The 23,363-nt window shown below is 33.9% G+C and overlaps 1 protein-coding gene across 1 annotated transcript; it reads left to right on the top strand.

Annotated features, from left to right (window-relative positions):
• The first annotated feature begins 4,569 nt into the window (after window positions 1–4,569).
• LOC145795758 (uncharacterized) lies at window positions 4,570–5,747 on the top strand. The gene is made up of 2 exons (XM_082880641.1): window positions 4,570–4,722; window positions 5,163–5,747. The coding sequence occupies exons 1-2, from the start codon at window positions 4,570–4,572 to the stop codon at window positions 5,745–5,747; spliced, it is 738 nt and encodes a 245-aa protein (XP_082736767.1).
• The last annotated feature ends 17,616 nt before the right edge of the window (window positions 5,748–23,363 follow it).

Raw genomic sequence — 23,363 nt, 5'->3', positions numbered from 1 at the left:
TAAAAATTTTAAAATATTTTTTTAACATTTATTTTTATCAAATTGACAATTTTGCCCCTGAAATTAAGTAATGGTATCTTCAATTGTCCTTATTTGGAACAAGATTCAAAATTCAAGATCAAATGTGTCACAATTGAAAAGTCAGGGACCAAACTGACACGAACTCCAAACTATAGGGACTGTTAGTGTAATTCGCCCTAGTTTTAATCTTTAAAATATGTATTCTTTGTTATTTTAGTTCTTTAAGTTTTAATTTTGTCATTTTGGTTCCTAAAGTTGTCAATTTGAGTCAATTTAACCTATCTCTAACGTCCGTTTACATTAATAATGGGGGGGAAAAAAAAAAGTTGTATCCTTGGATAATAGACAGTATTGGTTCTTAAAGTATGATTTTTCTTGTCATTATAGTCTCTCAAGTTTTAAATTTCGTCACTTTGCTCTTCAGAGTAACTAATTTGAGTTATGACCAAATTGACAATTGAGTGTCAAATGACAAAATTTAAAATTTGAGAGACTAAAATATATACTTTAGGAACTAAAATTGTGTTTTGTACATATTCATGTTATCAATGTACATGGACGTTAGATTTAGGACCAAATTAACTTAAATTGACAATTTTGATGACCAAAAAATTAAAACTTAGGGGGTCAAAATGAAAAACATCGAATACTTTAGGAATTATATCCTAATTTGTTTTTACTGGACATTAGGCAAATGTTATTTTTTTTAGAGAGATGCTATAGAAAATTTATTAAAAATGAGTTGCGATTCTTACACTTTTTTTTTTTTTAAGCTCCTTAATAAATTTTGGGGAACTTACCAATAAGTCCCATATACAAAGTTCAAGACCCATCTAATCCTCAAACAAAACACTTGCACCAATTAGCCCTACACATTTTTAATTGTTACTACAAAATCCTTTTTTTTTTTTTTTTAATTTATAGACACTGCTATATCTTACTATCGTCGGACTTCCGTCAAACGGTCACCGGGGACTCGTCGGAATGTTCAACATCACCGGGAAGTCGCCGGAGTATTGTCGGGAAGTCGCCGGAGTATCGCCGGAAGTTCACCGGAGTGTTAAGAACATTAATGGAAGTCGCCGGAATGTTCAGAACGTTCACTGGACGTTACGAACATCACTGGAGACTCACCGGAATCTTTAAAATATTGACGGGAAAAAAAAAGAATAAATGAAGAAATTAGAGCCAAAAAAACACAGCAAAATGTGTGAAAGATTGATAAACTAAAAGAAAAAAAAAATGAAACAACAAAAACAGCAACAATGGGAAAAACATATGCTAGTTTTCAATTTTTGTAAGGTTTAAGTAAATAATTTTCAATATTGATCAAACTGAAAAGTAAGTTTTGAAACTGTAAAATGTTACGGTTTCAAAGTAAAAATCTATTAAGCATTTATCCTTATTAATCAAACTAAAAAACATGTTATGAAACTATAAAATTTTACAGTTCTAAAAAATGTTATGAAACAGCAAAATTTTACAGTTTTATACATGATTCATTCCAGCACCAAAAAAATTTGAAACTACAAAATTTTACAGTTTTAAACCATGATTCATTCCAACACCAAAAAAATTTGAAATTGCAAAATTTTACAGTTTTCACCGCCTGTAACTAAAACTTGAAAACTACTTGTTCAGAACTTGAAAATTTTCTCCATTAGAACAGAAAAAGAGAAGTGTATAACAGAAAAAATGTAGAAAAAAAAAAAGAGATCAAAGGAGAAAGGCGGATATAGAGAGAAAATTGTGCTCTGGAAACTATTTTTTGTTTAGATCTAGCCAAATCTGATATAGATTTACTCAAATCTGATGTAGATCTACATCAGATCTAAGTAGATCTACTCATCTTCTTCGTCGGAAATATATCTTCTTCGCCGTCGGTGAGGGTGAAGTCACGAGTTGATTTCGATGGTTGGTGGTTACCGGTGAACCGCGATCAATGGAGAAAGACATGATCACCGGTCGTCGTCCATGACAAAAAATATGAGAGAAAAATGCAGAAAAAAAAAGAGAGAGAGGAAAACGTAAAGAGTGAGGCAAAAAGCAGAGAGAGAGAGAGAGAGGAAAGTAGTACTTTTGGGTCTACTCAAAAAGTTATTAAATTAAATAGTGTCCACATATTTCAAATAGGTCTTGTGGATAATTTTTCCATAAATTTTTATTCGCTTAAGAACAAGCAAAATATATGTGTCAGTTTAAGAGGAAAAATCTATAATAAAAAAATGTCAAAAACGAATTTTAACAAGATCATCAATACAATACTAATTTCTAATATGAAAAATATCTCAATTTAAAGAAAATTTCAATTCAAATAATGAAATTTAATCTATGTTCACACAGATAATAATAATAATAATAAAATTGTATTTTATATAGAAATAGAAAAAACACAATGATAGAGAAAATTATGTGTTTGAACACGCACACAAAAAATAATAATAATAATACAGAAACATAGAAGAAATTATGTTTCAAACACAAGACGTAGTGAAAACTTTTTGTTTCAACACAGTGATAGAGAAAATTCTGTTTGAACATAGGACACAAAGAAAATTCTATGTTTCAATATAGTGATAGAATCTTTTTTTACATATGATAATTTACTCAGCGACTTTGAATCACCAAAGTGGGTCTAGATGGACCCAACAAAGAACACAATAGACAAACAACATTTGCTATGAAGTAGCGTATTATTATTTAGGTTCAAAAATTAGATATACTTTTTAAATTTAATGATGTGCCATTCTATTAAAATATCTAAGTCAAGTCTTTCTCTCATTTATTCTCTAATCATCAACCAATCATCTTATTGACACATTATTGAATCTATAAAATAGATTTAAAAAATGAACTTATATATCATTTTCTAATGAATTATATCTATTTTCTTCCCTTGAGAATTTTGGTACCATTCTAACTTCTTCTTTTTTTCTTTTTTTTTTTTTCTTTTGAACAGAGAAACAAATGAACAAACAGCAAAAATCCAAACACTAACACTGTATTTGGTTGGGAAATTTAGGAAGAGATTTGGCAAGAAAAAGTGAAAAAATGTGTGAAACTAAGTGAAATGTAGGTATATTTTATTCACATTTCACCTACATTTTCCTTTTTTCGTTCTAAATTCCTTTTTAAATCCCCCAACCAAACACAGTGTAAAAGGCTCCAACCAAATAAGCAAGAGCAGGAGGGAGACAAGCTAGAAAGCATGGATACGGATACGAGGTACAGATACGATACGATATGGATATAGCGATACAACAAAACCTAAAAAAGTAGAATATGGGTACGGCTAGGATACGTTTGTAAAAAATAAAAAATAAATAAATTATTAGCAGTGAGTCACACATAAGCTCAAGAATGTTGAGAAATCACAGTAACTTTATAATACAAAATACTAATTTTTAAGAATTAGATATTAATTTAAGCCACTAGCCAGTTTAGTTTTTAAATTTTCAATTGGTCTTACAAATATTTCATTTCAATATCAAGTCTAATATATTGATATTATAATATCAAAACAATCCACAACTTGACCCTATGCTTTTTCCCTTTGCACTAGGCAAAAATATTCTATATATGTAAGTTTATTTGTTTATTTATTTATTGATATTTAATTTTACTATTGTTATATGATCTTATTAATCCTTATTTCTATGTAATTATAGGGGACATGCATGATACAATGAAGATATGCCAATTTGATGAATTCTATTACTTTAGCTTACTATGTTATTTTTATAAAAAAAAAACTAAGCAAAATATTGTAAAAATATTCTATTTATCCTTGCAATTATATTATATTATGATGTTATGCAAGAAATGATACAATTCTAATTTCATAAAAGGAGTAAACGTGATTTGGAGCATTTGATACTTCAAAATTAATTAAGAAGTATCCGATAATATGTGACTTGGAGCATCCAATACTTCAAAACTAAGTATCCGATACTTCAAAATTAATGAAAAATTAATTAAGAAGTATTCAATACTTTTAATAAGTATCTGATACGTATCCGTAAGTATCAAAGGAGTATCGGTATCCGATACGGATACGACTCCCTATTTGAAGTATCCGTGCTTCATAGGAGATAAGAAACCCAGTCAAGAGGGAGCTAATCATAAAGGAAAGCTTTCGCCACCTAGGCCACCTTGTTAGCATATATGGGAACCCATTTGAGAGAAATCTCCCTTGCTCTGCCAAGGGCTTGATATCACTAAAGATCCCCTCACATTCCTTATGGAGGAACTGTCTCAAAGACACACAGATGGATGAAAGATTTGTTATCTTCCTCAATCTCCACATTCGATTAATTACTTGAATGTGGAAATAAACAAGCCCATCGGCAAGCTAGTACCATTCTAACTTACTCTTCAAAATTTGTTTATCAAAAAAAAAAAAAAAGTTATTTTACTCACATGAGATAAATATGTCAAATCAAATTGTTGATCATCTCGCCCATTATATTGATGAAAAGCTTGCTCGAATATCTCCTACACCCCTTGAGTGTTGTATATCCCAAGTGCCAAATTGGCTCCATAAGGAAAATGAGAAAAGCCTTTGAACCTGAAATACTTGCTATTGGTCCTTGTCACCATGGTAAAGCTCACCTAAATGCAATGAAAGAGTGCAAATTGCAATATTTGAAAAAGCTTATTGAACGAAGAAATGAGACTACTGTGGATAGATACATTGGGGCCGTAAGAAAAATGGAAGAAAGAGCTTGAAAATACTATGCAAAAACTATCAATTTCAATGTAGATGAGTTTGTGGAAATGATACTTCTTGATTGCTTTTTTATCATCGAGTTATTTACAAGTTTTAGACGAAGGAACTAATAGATGTGGATTACCCAATTTACCAATTACGTGTTGGAATATATGTGAAGATAGAATCTTATATCGGATAAAGAGTAAAAGAAATAGGTCTTAATATACATTAGATGAACTCTTCACTTATGGACTTAAACTTTTAAATGTATATGAGTTCCAAATAATCTATATTAGACCCTAGTTTTCAGTATGTGAACTCTGAAATTTCTCCCCGATGAATTGGGCTGATATTGTTGTGTGCTTGTGAACTCCTCAATTTTCTAACATTAGGTTCAGTTTTGAATATTTTTATGCGTGATTTATCCAAGATAATAACCTTAGACGGTTCCTATCTTGTTTTAGAGCATGTACCACTTCATCAGAAATTAGACATTCCTAATGAAATTCCAATCAATGAAATCAAGCACATACTTGGCCTGGTTCATTATCATTTGATGAAACTCTTAAAATGGTTGGGAGTTTATGAATTCAACATCAGAAATTCAGAAGGCCGGGGTTTAATTCAAGATGGGGTTAAGAGAAGTAGCTTGTTCGATATAAGGTTCACAAATGGGGTAATGGAAATCCCACCTTTACGAGTTACGGACACTGTACAATCTCCTCTCAGAAATCTAATTCCATACAAACAATGCCAACTAGATGATTACCCAAAATATGTTTCTGACTATATTTCCTTCATGGATTGGCTCTTCAATTCATCAAAGGATGTTGAGTTACTTAGAAATTGTGGGATTATTCAAAATTGGATAGGGGATGATGCAATTGTCGATACCAAGTTCAACAACGTAAACAAGAGAGTCATGTTATTAGCTACCTACTTCAACTATTCAGAAATTTTCAACAATGTGAATAAGCATTGTAGGCAAATGTCGAAAGTGTGGATAGCTAACTGAAAGTGAAATTATTTCAACACTCCTTGGACATTTAGTTCGTTTCCTTTTCTTCTTTTGAATGTGACACAAACTGTATTTTCCATTTTTTTCTTATGTTTCACCAGATTAATAAATATAGTTTTCTCGCTTCATAGTTTAGTAGTTGTTATTTGAAAGAGTAATATTATACAAATTAATAAATTTTATAATTCTTTCTGACTTGTTGATTTGACATTTATCACATTGTTGAAGTGAGTCCTTCATAGGCATATTTCAAAGTTTGCTTATTGCATGATACATTGATTAGTAAAAAAAGAAAAAAAAAACAAAAACTCTTGCAAGAGGATTAAGGAGCCCTAGATCAAGTTCTTCACAATTCAGTCCAAAGAAGTTTAAAACTGGGAGAGGCTCCTTTCCAGCTAGATATCCCAATTGGAGGGGTTGTTGGGCCTCCGTGGGCTCATTACGAAATCCGCATCGATAATTTGAACTATTCAATATGTAGGGCTCGTCAAATACTTCATCCCTATAAAAAAATCACGTTAATCGGATATCGACAATCACTCTATCAGATCACATTTGTATAAATAATATATTTTAAAAATCATACTTGCCATTGATACAAATGTGACTGATTGAGTTGCTATCAATATCCGATAAATGTAATTTTTTACATGGATTAAATACTCGACGAGCCGTACATATTGAATGTGTGGATTTTGTGATGGGCTCATAGAGACCCAACAGACCTTCCAGTTTGATGTGGACGGGAGAGAAGTTGTTCCATTTAAAAATTTCTTAAAACTATGGTTCTTGTTATGTTCTTAAGATGGGTTGTTTTCAAAAGGATAAAGACAATTTTATGTATTTTTTTATCATTTTAATCTTTCAAGTTTTAATTTTGTCATTTTCATTCTTAAAGTTGTCAATTTGAGTCCATTTAGTGTGTGTTTTGGAAGTGAGTTTTTTTGTAGGTTTTTTTAATTGTAGGGTATTATTAGAGAATTTTTTTTTTTGTATTTGGGAAGATAGTTGGGTTTTTTTGTGGTTGGTTATGGTGTTCGTGAGAGAAAAAATGAAATGATTATGGGGTTTGATGTGATATTTTGTTTGAATTTGTTTTTTTTGGTTTTGTAACCAATTTGTCTTTTAGTGAAAAAAAAATTAAAAAAAAAAACAAAAAACCTTCTTCCCAAATAGCGCCTTAGTCATATCTTTAACGTCCATTTAAATAGATAACGGAAAAAGCATTTTATCAATGGATAAAAGACAATTTTGGTCCCTAAAGTATACATTTTTTGTCATTTTAGTCTCTCAAATTTTAAATTTTGTCATTTTGATCATCAAAATTGTCAATTTGAGTTGGGACCAAATTGGCTCAAATTGACAATTCTGATAACCAAAATGACAAAATTTAAAATTTGAAAGACTAAAATGACAAGAAACGCGTACTTTATAAGCTAAAACTCTATTTTATTCATATTTTTGTTATGAATATAGACCGACGTTAGCATTGACACTAAATTGACTTACATTAACAACTTTAATAATCAAAATAACAAAATTAAAATTTAAGAAACTAAAATAAAAAAAAATAATGCATACTTTAAAAATTGAAACTGTATTTTATTTTTTTCAAAATTATTTGTAATTTGTAAAATCAGGAGTTGAGATCATATCAAGTCTTCTGATAAGGAATATAGATTTTAGGATTTTTTTTTTTTTTTTAACATCAGTAAAGAAATTGAACAATGATACATCTCTATAATTTTAAAATTTTAACTGAGCTCTAACGATGAGAAAAATAATAATAAAATAAAAAAATTTAAAACCAAAATATCACATCACAACGTAGCCCACCACCATTAGAACTCATTTATTATAACTTATAACCATTATTAATGTTATGGGATTAAAGTTGGGGATCAGCAAGGATAAGCAATATGATTATAAAACTAAAAATTAACTGATTCGTCATGTTGCAGAGGTTTGAATCAGAATTTTTGTACCCGGATTCAGATAGCCGCCGATACAAACCGTATTGGATTCATGCACCGATTTTGAAAAATATGAGTAAATTATTAACTCTAAACTTTTATTAAAATTTTATTTTAATCCCTCCACTTTTAATTATAATAGTTAATTCCTTATACTATGGCTATTCTTTTTTAGGCAGATATATACTTGAGATTTGATTAATAGTTCAATAAAATTATTAATCCAATTTTTAGTTAAAAAATTAAAGTACGGACTAATAATCGATCAAGATATGATATTTCACATATGACGGACTATTCAATCCCATAGAAGGGGTAGAATATAAATTGGGAAAGTAAGTCAAAGTCTGGACTAACTCATCAAATTATCAAATTAACCTTGACTATATATATGTTACCTCATTTAAATATTTTAAAAATATTTGAAATATTTAAAAAAAATTCCATAAAATATTTTTTAATTTGTAAATATTTTAAAAAATTAAGAAATTTTTTAAATATTAAAAAAAATCCAAAACAATTTCAAAATGCAACTAACAATATGATATTGACATATTTTTTTGCTGGAGATAATCTAAGAATAATAATATTATTATTTATAACAATTATGAATGGTAGTAATTATTAATTACCACCATAAACTGTTAATTCAACATGTTTAGAATTGGTATTTTGTATGTATCTTCTCATAAATATTTTTGCTCCATTTTCTATATTTTCTAATATCATTATTTTTCTAAATAGCTATATTTCATAGTTGAATGATTTTTGATATTTTTTTGTTCCAAAAAAAAAAAGTTAAATTTTGTTTAAATGAATGTCTTTTTGAATTTGGGTAGTGAATGGTTGAATGATTAAAATAGCAGTGCATATTTTTTAATAGTTGCTTGTGTATATAAATTTTATAGTTACATGATTTTTGATGTTTTTTGTTAAAAAAAAAAAAAGAGGTTAAATTTTGTTCAAATGAATACTTTTTTGAATTTGGGTAATGAATGATAATGCATATTTTTTAATGGTTGCTTATGTATTTATAAATTTTATAATTGAATGATTTTTTATTTTTTCTAATTAAAAAAAAAGTGGGGGTTAAATTTTGTTCAAATAAATACTTTTTTGAATTTGGGCAATGAGTGGTTATATGATTAAAATAGCAGTGTATTTTTTTTTTTAGTATATATAAATTTTATAGTTGAATGATTTTTGATTTTTCTATTACTAAAAAAAAAGTGGGGGTTAAATTTTGTTCAAATAAATATTTTTTTGAATTTGGACAATGAATGGTTATATGATTAAAATAGCAGTGTATTTTTTTTAATGATTGCTTGTGTATATATAAATTTTATAGTTGAATGATTTTTTATCTTTCTATTAAAAAAAAAAGTGGGGGTTAAATTTTGTTCAAATAAATACTTTTTTGAATTTGGGCAATGAATGGTTATATGATTAAAATAGCAGTGTATTTTTTTTAATGATTGCTTATATATATATATATAAATTTTTATAGTTGAATGATTTTTGATTTTTGCCATTAAAAAAAAAGTGGGTTAAATTTTGTTCAAATAAATCAAAATGGATGTGGAGCAACAATAGAGAAATTTGCTTTTTAAAAATTATAACACATGCTAGTGCAAAATTTTACAATAATTATAATAAGAATATTATGGTCAATATATTGGATGTCTCACATCCTGCCATGTCCTATCCATTCTAATCTCCTTAAACAAACATCGGATTTGATTATATTTTGTTAATCACTCCTTATAATCCTAACTCAATCGAAACATAGAATATGATATACAATCCAATGAGATTCGTAGTCCTAAGACTATTAGTCATGAGAATATTAATTCAATCTAATCCAGTCCGCCTAAACAAACATGGCCTATAAGTAAAGTTGTAATCTCACCCATTCATTTATTTAATTAACTACGTTGAAAAATTTGTTATTTGAAGCATACATGACATTTTTGTCATTTCATTAACACCCTTATACGTTTATTAAAATTTCATTTTAATTTTTATACTTTCACCCAAATTTCATATTAGTCCCTCCACTTTCAATTTCTGTTAGCTTTATTAGAGCATCTCCAATCGTTCATTAGATATTTCCTCAAATTTGAGTAAAAGTTCGATCTGATACAATGCATTCTAACCCTTTCATCAAATCTGGCGGGTCAACTGGTTAGTCATCTGTCTAGAGTAAATTTTCATCAAATTCATCCTCAAAATCAGTTGTCCGAGAGGATGTTCAAGAGGACTCTGGGCAGACGCTCGGCCCAACAGTCACCTACAAATTTGATGAAAGGATAAACGCCCCTTCATTTGATGAAAAAAGTACCATTTTTTTCATTTGATACCAAACTGATGAAATAGTTGGAGCTCCATTTTCATCACTTTTGAAAAATCTAAAAGCCCTCCAGATATTAATTTGTGATTATGTTTCAATTTTAAATAGTAAATATCAATCCCAATCAAAAAATCAACAACAAATTAGCACATTGATTTAAAGTGAAAAAATCATAATTAGAGCACCTCAAATTGTGATTAAAAAAAAATCACGAGCTAAAACTACAAAACAATTAACTAAGAAGACAAAAAAGAATTACACATGAGTACCCTCAATTACTTAACGAATCTACGCCCGAATTGAATCAAACTCGATGTTTCTCTTCCACCACCATCTTCACCTCGGAATTGCTTTGCCCAACGTTGAATCCACAACGCCAATGTCAAATCGAGGACGATAAGCTACTCCAGAATCTACCAAAGTTTCAGGCCCAAGTTATCCAGAATCCACCAATAAACGACTCTCTCTTTTAGTGAATAAATGAACAAAATCAATCCTTGATGTTTATCAATATGTAATTTGTTGATCAATCAGCCACCTTCTATATATCAAGGAAATCTATATAAAAGACCCTCCAATATTGAATACTTTGTATTTCACTCCACTCTGAGAATCTGGATGGGTTAAACCCTGAAAATAGCAAACGACGCACTTTATACTAAACAAAGTCGCGATGACCGCTCGAGTGCACAATTTACCGCTCGAGCGGTGTGAATAAAAGCGGTATAAAACATATAGAGCAACTGCTCGAGAGCAACATCCACCACTCGAGTCGTGAAACATGTCCCAAAAGTTTAGTTTGCAGGTAAAGATACTAGATGATCTACTTCACCGCTCGAGCGCACAAATGACTACTTGAGTAGTCAAACAACTTTGTCTTTGGAGACACTACCCCACGAGCCCGTCTTGGCGCTGCTCCGAACCCGCTAGGGGACATTGCCCCTAAATTCCAATACATAGTTAGCGAAGTGACAAACAAGTAATGCTCAAGATACGGACTGTTAGTATAAACTTCTCGCATAATTTGGATTGGATTAGCATATAAACAATCGTAACTTCACTGAAACAAAAGATCAAATAAAATTACAACTAAAAATAGTTTTGTCAAACGAAATTGTCAATTATAAAAACCTAACAAGTTTTTCATTAAATTTAAATCTGATGAAAGATTGAAAATGCTCTTAACAGAATATAGATTGAAAGATAAACTTAAAATTTAATGTAAAATATAGAGGATTGTTTGTTATAATTAAAAATAAATAAAGTAAACTAAAACTTTACTAAATGTGTAAGAGTAGCAAGTATAATTTATCCCAAAAATATTGATTCGGTTCATCAATCATTATCCATTTCAAAGGATTACTAACATTGAATTTTAAATATTTAAACTTATTTTACCCAGTCAGGCGAGCATCCAATGTGAGATGCTGGAATAGTGGCTACATTACGTTCAAAAAAAAGAATAGTGGCTACACGCGACACTTATCTATAGTAATTGAGTCACTCACTTATCCTTTGTTACTGGGAAAAGACCATACATGTTTAATAAAAGGGAGCTGTTAAGATGTGCACCTCAATAAGATGTGCACATCATATACACATCTATTTTAAACCATTAGATTTTTATAAATTAATCTCAGCCACTGAATTATTTAATTTGGAATATTCACAACCTCTTCAACCGGTGACCTTTTTTCAAATTTCTTCAGTTTTTTTTCCCCCAAAGCCCCTGTTACCCAGACGTATTTCAACCCAATCGATTTTGCAATCAATTACGATTTTCCATTCACTCCAATATGCTATACCAATTGATTACACAATCAATTGGTTTAGTGTGGCTTATGAAAACTAATTGATTACTGAATCAATTAGGTTTATTATATCAAGGATCCCTACAATCAATTGTACAATCAATTGTCCAATCAATTGTCATATTTCAATCTCCCTTATATTCTAATGGATTGTACAATCAATTGTGAAAGTTCAAAACACTAGCCACTAATCGATTGTATAATCAATTGTGGTCTTTCAATCCAATCGATTTTGCAATCAATTACGATTTTCCATTCACTCCAATATGCTATACCAATTGATTACACAATCAATTGTGTTTGAAAATTTAAAAGTTATGATGTTTTGTTAATGTCGTTATGATTTTTGGGACAAAATTATAATCAACATGCCATGTTATGATTCATTGATAAAAGTTATGATAGTTTGTTAATGTGGTTATGATTGTGGGAAAAAAAGTTATACTCAATGTGTTATGGTTATGAATCGTCACTAAAAGTTATGATTTGTACCACCAAAAGTTACGATTCAAATGTTACGATTCAAATGTTATGATAATTAATTACAAATAACTATATTTGTTATGAGTTCTTATCATATTGTTATGATTTATAGTGTCTTTGTTATGACACTTTGGTGAATATTATGAAATTGTTATGATTCATTGTAATATTGTTATGATATTACAATGAATGTTATGATTCTTTCTGTAACCTGTTACATGACCGGTTTAGCAGGTCATTGTTTATGATGTGGCACGATATGGGCCATAGAATAAGTGCATATCATATGCCCTTTTATAAGGTGCACATTGTAGACTTTTCCTTAATAAAATAGCATGGATTTATATTTTTTTAGTCATTATTAAAGAAAATTATAATTAAATGTTAGAATTAATCCTCGTGTGTACTATCTAAACACATAATAATTGTATCAAATATATTATTAATTATATAAAAAAAATATAAGTTGAAAATAACGTAAATTGTTTGGGTAAAATCAAATCAAACCGTATGTAAAAAATCAGAAATACTTACAGACAAATAAAAAACGTACTAACAGATTGTAAAAATCTGGAACCAAAAATTATTTAATCAAGACTTGTGTTGGATACAATTTCCTTAAGATAAATTTGTCCCCCGCTATGGTGCTCATGAGTTTATATTGGACGTTCATCTCCCACAATACAACGATTGAACTTTGCAGAAGTAGCACTGCAATCTACAAGTCTAGCGAACCTTACTATGAAGAACTATCCTTTATAGAAGAAGGACATAATGTCAAAGAAGAGAATTTCAAGATAAATTCAACTATTAAGGAAGGCAATGCAGACCTGCTAATGTAAGAAAATTGGTGGCTTTTCAAATAGTTATGGTGACTTTTCGACGAAGAGACCCAAAACAATTACATAGAATTGGAAGATAAGCACCTAACAAGTCCCATAGGTGGTTGGGCAACCCAATTAGGGGTTAAAGCATTTCGAAAAAAAAGCAGAAGCAACCCAATGGCAGCCCTATTGCTATTTCTAGGACACCAGAAAAACCCATTGCCTGTTCAAGACCATCAATCTTACATTAAAATATTGTCATAACTAAAAGGTTAACTATATTCATACACACTCTTTAAAAGATGTGTATAATAGATTTTTCTCTTATTGAGAGTAATGTTGTTAGATTAACTATATTCATACCCTACATTTAATTTATTGCGCGATGTATTATTACTACTAGTAGAACTTATTCCCCCAATGTAATTATGTTAATTAAAATAATAAATTCAATGTATATAAACAAGATTATTTTGTTATTACTCCTTAGAGCGGCCATAGTAGTGACTGCACACATGACCATTATGAAAGTACAATTGGGTCAGTCACCCCTCATTTTTTATTGTAAAAAATTCATTTGATCTCCTTATAATTTTGACTCTAAAACAGTACATCCTTAAAATGGATTCTATGTGATTTTAAATTAAAATACAACATTAACAATGTTAATAATATGTAAAAAATGACCTCAATACTCCTATTCTATTTCTCTTTCTCTTTCTCTTTCTCCCCTCTTCTACTATTAACTTTAATTCTAACTTAATCACATATTAACCTAAAATATTCTTAATTTTATAAAGGGAGCTTTTTTGATAAATCCACTTTCTAAGAGTTTTATTTCATCCAACCCATATTCTTTTTTACTATTCCATTAGGTCCTATTTGAGATAAGAAGGCCAAAATACCCTTTTCATCTATTTTTGTTACATTTAGTTTACATTATTTTCTTATATTTCAATAAGTCATATGGGTGACACAATTACTAAAACACCCTAAATGTAAATGTTCACACCGTCAATGTGAATGTTCATATCGTCAATGTGTAGGGGCCTGGCCCATGTCGATCCTCATGGGTGCCCGAAAAAATTCGAGTCGGGCCGGGGCGAGCCCGGCCCTTTGACAATGTGAATATTCACATTGACATGTTAACATTCACATTAATAGGAGTGTAAAATTGGCCCGCGTCCCGTGGCAGCGCAAAACCCGCCCGCGGTCCATGGGCGGCCCGAGGCGGGCCCGGTCCGACCCGTTGACAATGTGAATAATCACATTGACATGTTAACATTCACATTGATAAGAGTACAAAATTGGGCCCGCGGCCCATGGGCGGCCCAAAGCCCACTCGCGGCCCGGCCCATTGACAATGTGAATATTCACATTGATATGTTAACATTCACATTGATAGGAGTGTAAAATTAGCCCGCGCCTCGTGACTACTCGAAACCCGCCCACGGCCCGTGGGCGGCCCGGGGCGGGCCCGACCCGGTCTGTTGACAATGTGAATATTCATATTGACATGTTAACATTCACATTGATAAGAGCATAAAATTGGCCAGCGGCCAAGGCGGGCCCTACCCGACCCGTTGACAATGTGAATATTCACATTGACATGCTGACTTTCACATTGATAAGAGTGTAAAATTGGCCCGTAGCCCGTAAGCGGCCCGAAGCCCGACCGCAGCCCGAGGCGGGCTTGGCCCGACCCGTGACAATGTGAATATTCACATTGACATGTTAACATTAACATTGATAGGAGTGTAAAATTTGCCTGCTGCCCAAAGCTTGCCCGCGGCCCGAGGTAGGCCCGGCCTGGCCCATTGACAATGTGAATATTCACATTGACATGTTAACATGCACATTGATAGGAATATAGAATTGGCCCGCGGCCCGTGGGCTGCCCGAAGCCCGCCCACGGCCCGAGGTAGGCTCATTTGGGTCCCGGCCTGAGCATGTCCGAGACCTTAGGCTAAGGCCTAGGCCTAGGCCATCACTTTGAAGCCTGGCCCGGCCCATCAGCCCGTTTAAGGCCTACTCAAGGCTCGGTCCGAGGCCCAGCCCGCCTGAGGCACAATGTCTTTTTTTGTGGAAAAGAATAAAATTTTGGTAGAAAAAATTAGAAAGAATTAAAAAAAAATGGCCAGGCCCGCCCAAGCCCGACCTAAGCTCGAGGCTAGGCCCAGGCTCACCAGCCCGACCCGAGGCTCGATCCCTCGGCCCGTCCAAAGCCCGAATACCCTTGTGCCAAGGCTAGGGCCTGGACCTAATTTTTTGGCCCGTAGGCTGGACCGGGCCGAATTTTTTCGGACACCCACGAGGCTCGATATGGGCCGGCCCGGGCCTTTACGAATTGATGATACAAACATTCACATTGACGATGTGAACATTCACATTATGGGTATTTTGGTAATTATGTCTCCCATAGGACTTATTGAAACATAAGAAAATAATGTGGACTAAATAGAATATAAGTAGATGAAAATGATATTTTGGTTTTCTTACCTCAAATAGGACTTAATGGAATAGTTAAAAAGAACGTAGGCTGCCCGAAGCCCGCCCGCAGCTCGGGAAAGGCTCGTTTGGGCCCGGGCTCGAGCCTAGTCCGAGACCCTAGGCTAGGGCCTGGGCCATCACTTTGAAGCCCGACCCGGCCCATCGGCCCGGTTAAGGCCCATTCAAGGCTCGGTCCGAGGCCCGGCCGCGCTGAGGCCTAATGTCTTTTTTTGTGAAAAATAATAAAATTTTGGTAGAAAAAATTAAAAAGAATTAAAAAAAAAATGACCAAGCCCGCCCAAGCCCAACCCAAGCCTGAGGCTAGGCCCAGGCCCATCGGCCCGACCCGAGGCTCGACCTACCGGCTCGGGCCCGGACCCAAACGAGCCTGCTCTGGGCCGTGGGCAGGCTTCGGGCAGCCCACGGGCTGCGAGCCAATTCTACATTCCTATCAATGTGCATGTTAACAAGTCAATGTGAATATTTACATTGTCAACGGGCCGGGCCGGGCCTACCCCAGGCAAACTTCGGGCAGCGGGCAAATTTTACACTCCTATCAATATTAATGTTAACATGTTAATGTGAATATTCACAATGTCACGGGTCGGGCTGCGGTCGGGCTTCGGGCCCCCCACGGGCTGCGGGCCAATTTTACACTCTTATCAATGTGAATGTTAACATGTCAATTTGAATATTCACATTGTCAACGGGCCGGGTCAGGCCCACCCTAGGCCACTGGCCAATTTTATACTCTTATCAATGTGAATGTTAACATGTCAATGTGAATATTCATATTGTTAACAGGCTAGGCCGGGCCCGCTCCGGGCCGCCCACGGGCCGTGGACAGGTTTCGGGCAGCCATGGGGTGCGGGCTAATTTTACACTCCTATCAATGTGAATGTTAACATGTCAATGTGAATATTCACATTGTCAACGGGCCGGGCCGCCGGAGGGGGGGGCTTTTGGCCGCCCATGGGCCGCGGGCCAATTTTATACTCTTATCAATGTGAATGTTAACATGTCAATGTGAATATTCACATTGTCAACGATCCGGACCGGGCCCGCGCCCGGGCCGCCCATGGCCCGCCGGTGGGTTTCGCGCCGCCACGGGACGCGGGCCAATTTTACACTCCTATTAATATGAATGTTAACATGTCAATGTGAATATTCACGTTGTCAACAGGCCGGGCCCATCCCAGCTCGCGGGCTGGTTTCGGGTTGCCCACGGGCCAATTTTACATTACTACCAATGTGAATTTAAAAATATGAATGTTCACATCATAAAATTGCTAACCGTTGAAAAAAATATTTATAAGGGTATCAAAATTAAATATAAGGGCATAAGTGTCCAAGAAAATAGTGTAAATTAAGAAAAAGGACTTTATGGAATAAAACTATACATACATGAGACTAAATGGGTTAAAAAATTCTTTCATGGACTTCTTAGGTTAAAACACTTCTAAATGAGATTTATCAATAAAAATCCCTTTTATAAATTAATTTTTAACCTTTTATCATAACTTTTAATTTGATAACTTAATTACGTATTAACCAATTAAATTATCTATTAACTTTAATAATCCTAATTTTATAAATTAAATTCAAACCTTTTTTATCTTAATTTTTAATCTAATTATACATGTATATATACACGGTTATAAAAACAAATTTGGATATAGGCATCAATTTGTGGACATCAATTTTTGGGCATCAATTTCTAGTTAGTAACAACAAATCTTGCATGAATTTGTTTGCATCGTGTTTCGGCAAACAGATCTAGTTGGGATGCATAGGTGGGAAAGAAGACGTTCGCTGGTGCCATGGGAGGGTAGAAAGTCGTGAAGGGAGTGGCTGCATGCAGGGAAGGGAAGAGGGTAAGTTTGTCATTTTGCTATGTAATTTGACTTTATTTTTAATTTTTAGCCATACCTACTCTCATGATTGATGCGTGAAGTTTAAAATCTGTCAATTTTAATGGAATTAATGACAGTAGGAAGGTAAAGTGTAAAATAATTAAAATCACATGAGATTTTTTAACTATTTGTAAACGTTAGAGAAGTAGAGTGTTACGGAGTCCAACCATAAGGGGGGGGATTTTACCCATTCTTATTCCATGTGAGAATAGTGTGCATAGTGGCTGGGCACATGATGATTCTTATGCAAAGTAATTGGGTCACTTACTTCTCATTTCTTATTCAATGTCAGATTGAAGACTGGGTTTTCACTTTCGCTTTTCATGGTGCAGATGCTCTCTCCTTTCAAATTTTAAAACTGCTATGTGAATAAGCTTATTCATATTCTCAAAATTTTGATTATATCTTCTTCATTCCTCAACTATGTATATTTATACATACATCAGATATGGCCAGAAGGATGCATCAACAAGCAAATATGCTCAAAAAGAGAAATATTTAGAGCCTCTGTGGTTGAAGCTTCAATGTCAGCTTCTGTTGGCTTATTTTTCCTACGAAGGAAAATATCATAAATGCGAGCGTGCCAGCAATGATTGAAAAATCCTTACAGATTAAATTCAAGCCAATTATCAAGCGATTGTGTTGACGGTTCTTTTGCCTCAACGAAGAGGACTTCAAATTTGCCAAGTGTAGCGAAAAGAAAAAGTAAAAGAAGAAAAAGGGACGGAGAAAGATGATTGAGTGAACAATCAAAGTAATAATTACTTACCTCTACTCCTATGTTTCGAAAAGAAAGTGCATAAAATGCTTCGAAATGGAAATGCTGAAAATAAATGTTTCGAAATATAAATCTATGTTAAGCTACTCCTAAGATAAGGAAAATGACAAGAAATATTGAAATCAATTGTCTTTGATTTATGATTCTCCCTCCCCCCCCTTTTTACAATGTAGCCATTAATGGCTATTTATAGAAGAAAAAATACAGCAATAACTACTTAGTAACTACCCATTTCTTCCATCTTCATTCTTGTCTTGCCATGTGTCCTTCCACTCATCCACTTTGTCCTTCCACTCATCCACTTTGTCCTTCATATTCTCCATTATCTCTATAACTTCTTTTAACTTCCAAATTAATAAGAGGATGCCACGTGTCCTGCAATTATATAAATAATAAATAATAATAAAAATTGCAGATTTATGGTGCTAACATTACCCCCCGCGGCCCTTAAAAATGATGCTTATTTGAATTTTTGAAGGGCCGAACCAAGCACATGACTAACCTAAGCAGCAAAGTGCTTCGAATGATGTAACAACACCAATAAAGTGCTTCGAATGAGTATGAAATTATGACTAGATGACTCGAATTATTACTAGTAACAAGCTTCGAAAGTGATATAAAGGACCAAAATCATTCTTCGAAGGTCGATGGAATCGACAAAAGACGAATTACATCCTCAAAAATACTCGACAAAGTTTCGAAGGTTCATAACCACCATTATTATTTCTTCGAAGCTGTTGTTGATGCAAGACAGAGTGCTTCGAAACTTACAAAATTATGGCAAAACGGCTTTCGAAGCAACTTATGGCAAAACGGCTTTCGAAGCTGTTTTTCGCCAACCATTGTGGTTTATTCAAAACTTATATGTTCTGGTTCACACATAATTAATGAAAATATTAATTTTGCGTTTCGAACCAATTATTAATTCTTCGAAGACACCAAAACTGTTGTTCTTCGAGCCAACTTATGATGCCAAAAACAGGCATTATTCAACAACTAATTAATTGTCATTTTACATATATTTGAAGAGATGTACACATTTCGAAAGTTTTCAAAGTTTTATACAGTTTCGAAGGTGAAGTAATCAACCTTCGAAACAACTCTTGATGTTTCGAATGTATCTTCAAAGCTTTATACAGCTTCGAATGTGAAGTAATCAACCTTCGAAACAACTCTTGATGCTTCGAATGTATCTTCGATGCTTTGATTGTGTACATACAAACAATTGGCCATCAATTTGAAAAGATAAGCCATTCTCAACCATTTATTTAAATGCACAGGCTTTTTCTAGCCAAGTTCATGCATTTTAAATGGTCATCCATTGTTCTTAGTGCTTCGAACTCATAAGAACAATTTGTTAATTTTATTAGCCACATCATCATAATTATATTTTGATGTGAACCACAAATCCAAAAAGGATTTTGAACACCAAAAGTCATGGTATAGTGTGACCATAAAAATTTATACTTTTTGACCTTTTGAAAAATATCAAAAATTTTGAATTCATGAACAATGGCTTGTTCATTATTCTTGACCATGTTTGTTTTAAAAACATGATTTTTGCCGAATAGGTTTTCATAATTATTTGGCAAAGTGGGTTGTTTTTCCATGTTGGCCATTAATGGCTTATGAAAATCCCCCAAAAGAATGTTATTTTCATGACTTGACTCTCTAAAATTTGGTTTTTGGACCCCCCGAGTCATACATGGAACATCATTCTTAGCCAAATTTGGCTCAAGAACATGCTCTTTCGTTGTGTTAATTTCATAATTTGGCTATTTTAAAACAGACTCTTGAACCCCCCGAGCCATTGATGAAATCAACTCTTTACTTTTGCTATTTTTAACCATGGAAAAATTCTGAAAAAATTCACCAATTCCGGCCATTAAAGCCTTAGTTAAAGACTTGGTAGTGAGAGTTGATAACTCATCATTCCATTGGCGAATTTTCATATCAAGTTGATGAATTTCTCCAATTAAATGGTGTCTTTTTTCTTCCACCAAATAATATTGTAATGGATGAAAGTTTATTTCATCAAGAAATTGGATCTCTTCTTGAAGATCCAAAATTTTTCTTTCACGCCAATATATTTCAAATTGACAAGTTCGAATGGCGAAATCCAAATCGTTTGTCATTTCTTACACTTGGCAGTCCCACCGGGCGTGCCAAAAAATGTTGGCTTATTTTTCCTACAAAGGAAAATATCATAAATGCGAGCGTGCCAACAATGATTGAAAAATCCTTACAGATTAAATTCAAGCCAATTATCAAGCGATTGTGTTGACGGTTCTTTTGCCTCAACGAAGAGGACTTCAAATTTGCCAAGTGTAGCGAAAAGAAAAAGTAAAAGAAGAAAAAGGTACGGAGAAAGATGATTGAGTGAACAATCAAGGTAATAATTACTTACCTCTACTCCTATGCTTCGAAAAGAAAGTGCATAAAATGCTTCGAAATGGAAATGCTGAAAATAAATGCTTCGAAATATAAATCTATGTTAAGCTACTCCTAAGATAAGGAAAATGACAAGAAATATTGAAATCAATTGTCTTTGATTTATGATTCTCCCCCCCCCCCCTTTTTACAATGTAGCCATTAATGGCTATTTATAGAAGAAAAAATACAGCAATAACTACTTAGTAACTACCCATTTCTTCCATCTTCATTCTTGTCTTGCCATGTGTCCTTCCACTCATCCACTTTGTCCTTCCACTCATCCACTTTGTCCTTCATATTCTCCATTATCTCTATAACTTCTTTTAACTTCCAAATTAATAAGAGGATGCCACGTGTCCTGCAATTATATAAATAATAAATAACAATAAAAATTGTAGATTTATGGTGCTAACAGCTTCAATCGAAAGTGGAAACAATGGAGGAAGACATATCTTGGATAAGGCTCAAGCAAACTTGCAATTGGGGAAATTGTTAGTTGTGGAGATGAATGGAAAAGAAGCTGAGGTTCTGAATAAAATTGTGGAACTCGAAATGAAAGATATAGGGAGGATTGGGGGAGGAAATGGTACAGTGGTATAGATTGTATTAAAACTGGAGTATTTTAGGTGTATTGATGGTTGTTATGAAGATACTTTCTTGGAATATTAGAGGTGCCAGAAGGCAGGACAAGAAGGGGAAAATTAGAAAGTTATTGAAGGAAAGAAGTGTGGACATTGCTTTTGTTAGAATAGTAGAGAGAGAAAATAATATTTATTGTATTGAATGATTTGTCCTATACAATAGAAGGCCTGTATATATAGGCTGAGAAAGAATATCCTACTAGAAATCTAACTATGAGAAAAAGTATCCTATAAGAGACCTAACTATGGCAATACCTAAAATATCTAGGAAATCAATACCTAATATATGTAGGAATTTGTATCATATATACATTAACATCTCCCCTCAAACTCAAGGATGATAAACATCTTGAGTTTGGAGAGAGAAACTAAAACATGAAATAAAAGGCAAATAGATTGCAAAATCTGAACGGGAGCGCAAGGGTGCTTGAAATAGATCAGAGGCCGAAACTAAAGTCGGGAGATAGTTTATGGTCGTGCCAGACCAATATAGAAACTGGTTGGAACTAATGTTGAGAGAAAATTTATGGTCGTGTCGGACCATTGTAGGAACTGGCTGGAACTAATGCCAGGACAGTTTAAAGGGGTCATGTCGGACCGATATAAGAGCTAACCGGAATCAATGTCGGGACAGTTTAAAGGGTTCATGTCGAACCAATGTAAGAGTTAACTAGAATCATTGTCGGGACAATTTAAAGAGGTCATGCCGGACCGATGTAAGAGCTAACCGGAATCAACGTCGGGGCAGTTTAAAGGGGTCATGCCGGACCGATGTAGAGAATTGGATGTTGAACTAGCAAGCGTGGCACACACATAGCTTATGATGTTGTGCTGAATGATGATGACAACAAATAACAAAGTTTACTAGGAGGCGGCTTGGATGGTGTGCCAAAAGGGGGGGCTTGGGTTGTGCGCCAGAGAGGGCGGCTTGGATTGTACGCCAGAGGGGGTGGCTTGGGTTGTCATGACCCGAACCCGCCCCCATGGGGTGCCCCAAACGGAAGCAATTTCAAACTTTTGTCCATAGAGTTGTGCTTACATGGCATATTATAACCTTTCACAAAAGATACATTAATAACTCACATCTAAGAAAGTTAACATATAAGCTTTACACAACAGGATCATTCAAGTCATGATCAGCCAATCAAAACTATATACAATCGTAATCAAAAGTTCTCGCCAACATAACAAAATATAACGAAACAGCAAAAGGGCGAAAACAAGTCTCATGCGTGAGACGTATAGGCTGACTCTTCAAAACCTTGACCGTTTCACACAAACTTCACCGAGGCTGGGTTTGGACCTCCCTTGGCTCACCTACAGACACATGAATGAGCGTGAGCGAAAGCCCAGTGAATAATATCAATAAAGAAGATACATGAACAGTATTTAGAACAACATACATCAGACGGCCTTGGGCCCAATTCATATTTCTATCTAGCATATATACATATATATATATGTCAAGTGACTGTGATTCGAAACACATCATACGGCCTCGGACCCAACTCATTCATATCTGACTGCCTTCGGCCCAACCGTTCTTGTCCGACGGCCTTTGGCCCAATCATTCGTGTCAAACGGCCTTTAGCCTATTTATTCATGTCATACGGCCTTTGGCCCATTCATTCATGTCATACGGCCTTTGGCCCATTCATTCGTGTCATACGGCCTTTGGCCCATTCCTTCGTGTCAAACGGCCTTCGGCCCATTCATTCATGTCAAACTATCATTCATGTCAGACGGCCTTTGGCCCATTCAATTGTATCCAACGGCCTCTGGCCCAATCATATTACATAAAAGATATTTGTCCCAATTCGATTTAACAAACTTATAAGACTTACATGGAAGTAGGCAATTGGACAAATAACATATTTCAAATATCTTTATTAAAATATTACTCACAGTGTTCTGCCG

The sequence above is a fragment of the Camellia sinensis genome, chromosome 7, assembly GCF_055761805.1.
Source record: "Camellia sinensis isolate YWXY chromosome 7, ASM5576180v1, whole genome shotgun sequence".
NCBI lineage: Eukaryota > Viridiplantae > Streptophyta > Magnoliopsida > Ericales > Theaceae > Camellia > Camellia sinensis.
The sequence above is the reverse complement of the archived record's forward strand: the minus strand, read 5'-3'. Positions and strand labels throughout refer to the sequence as shown.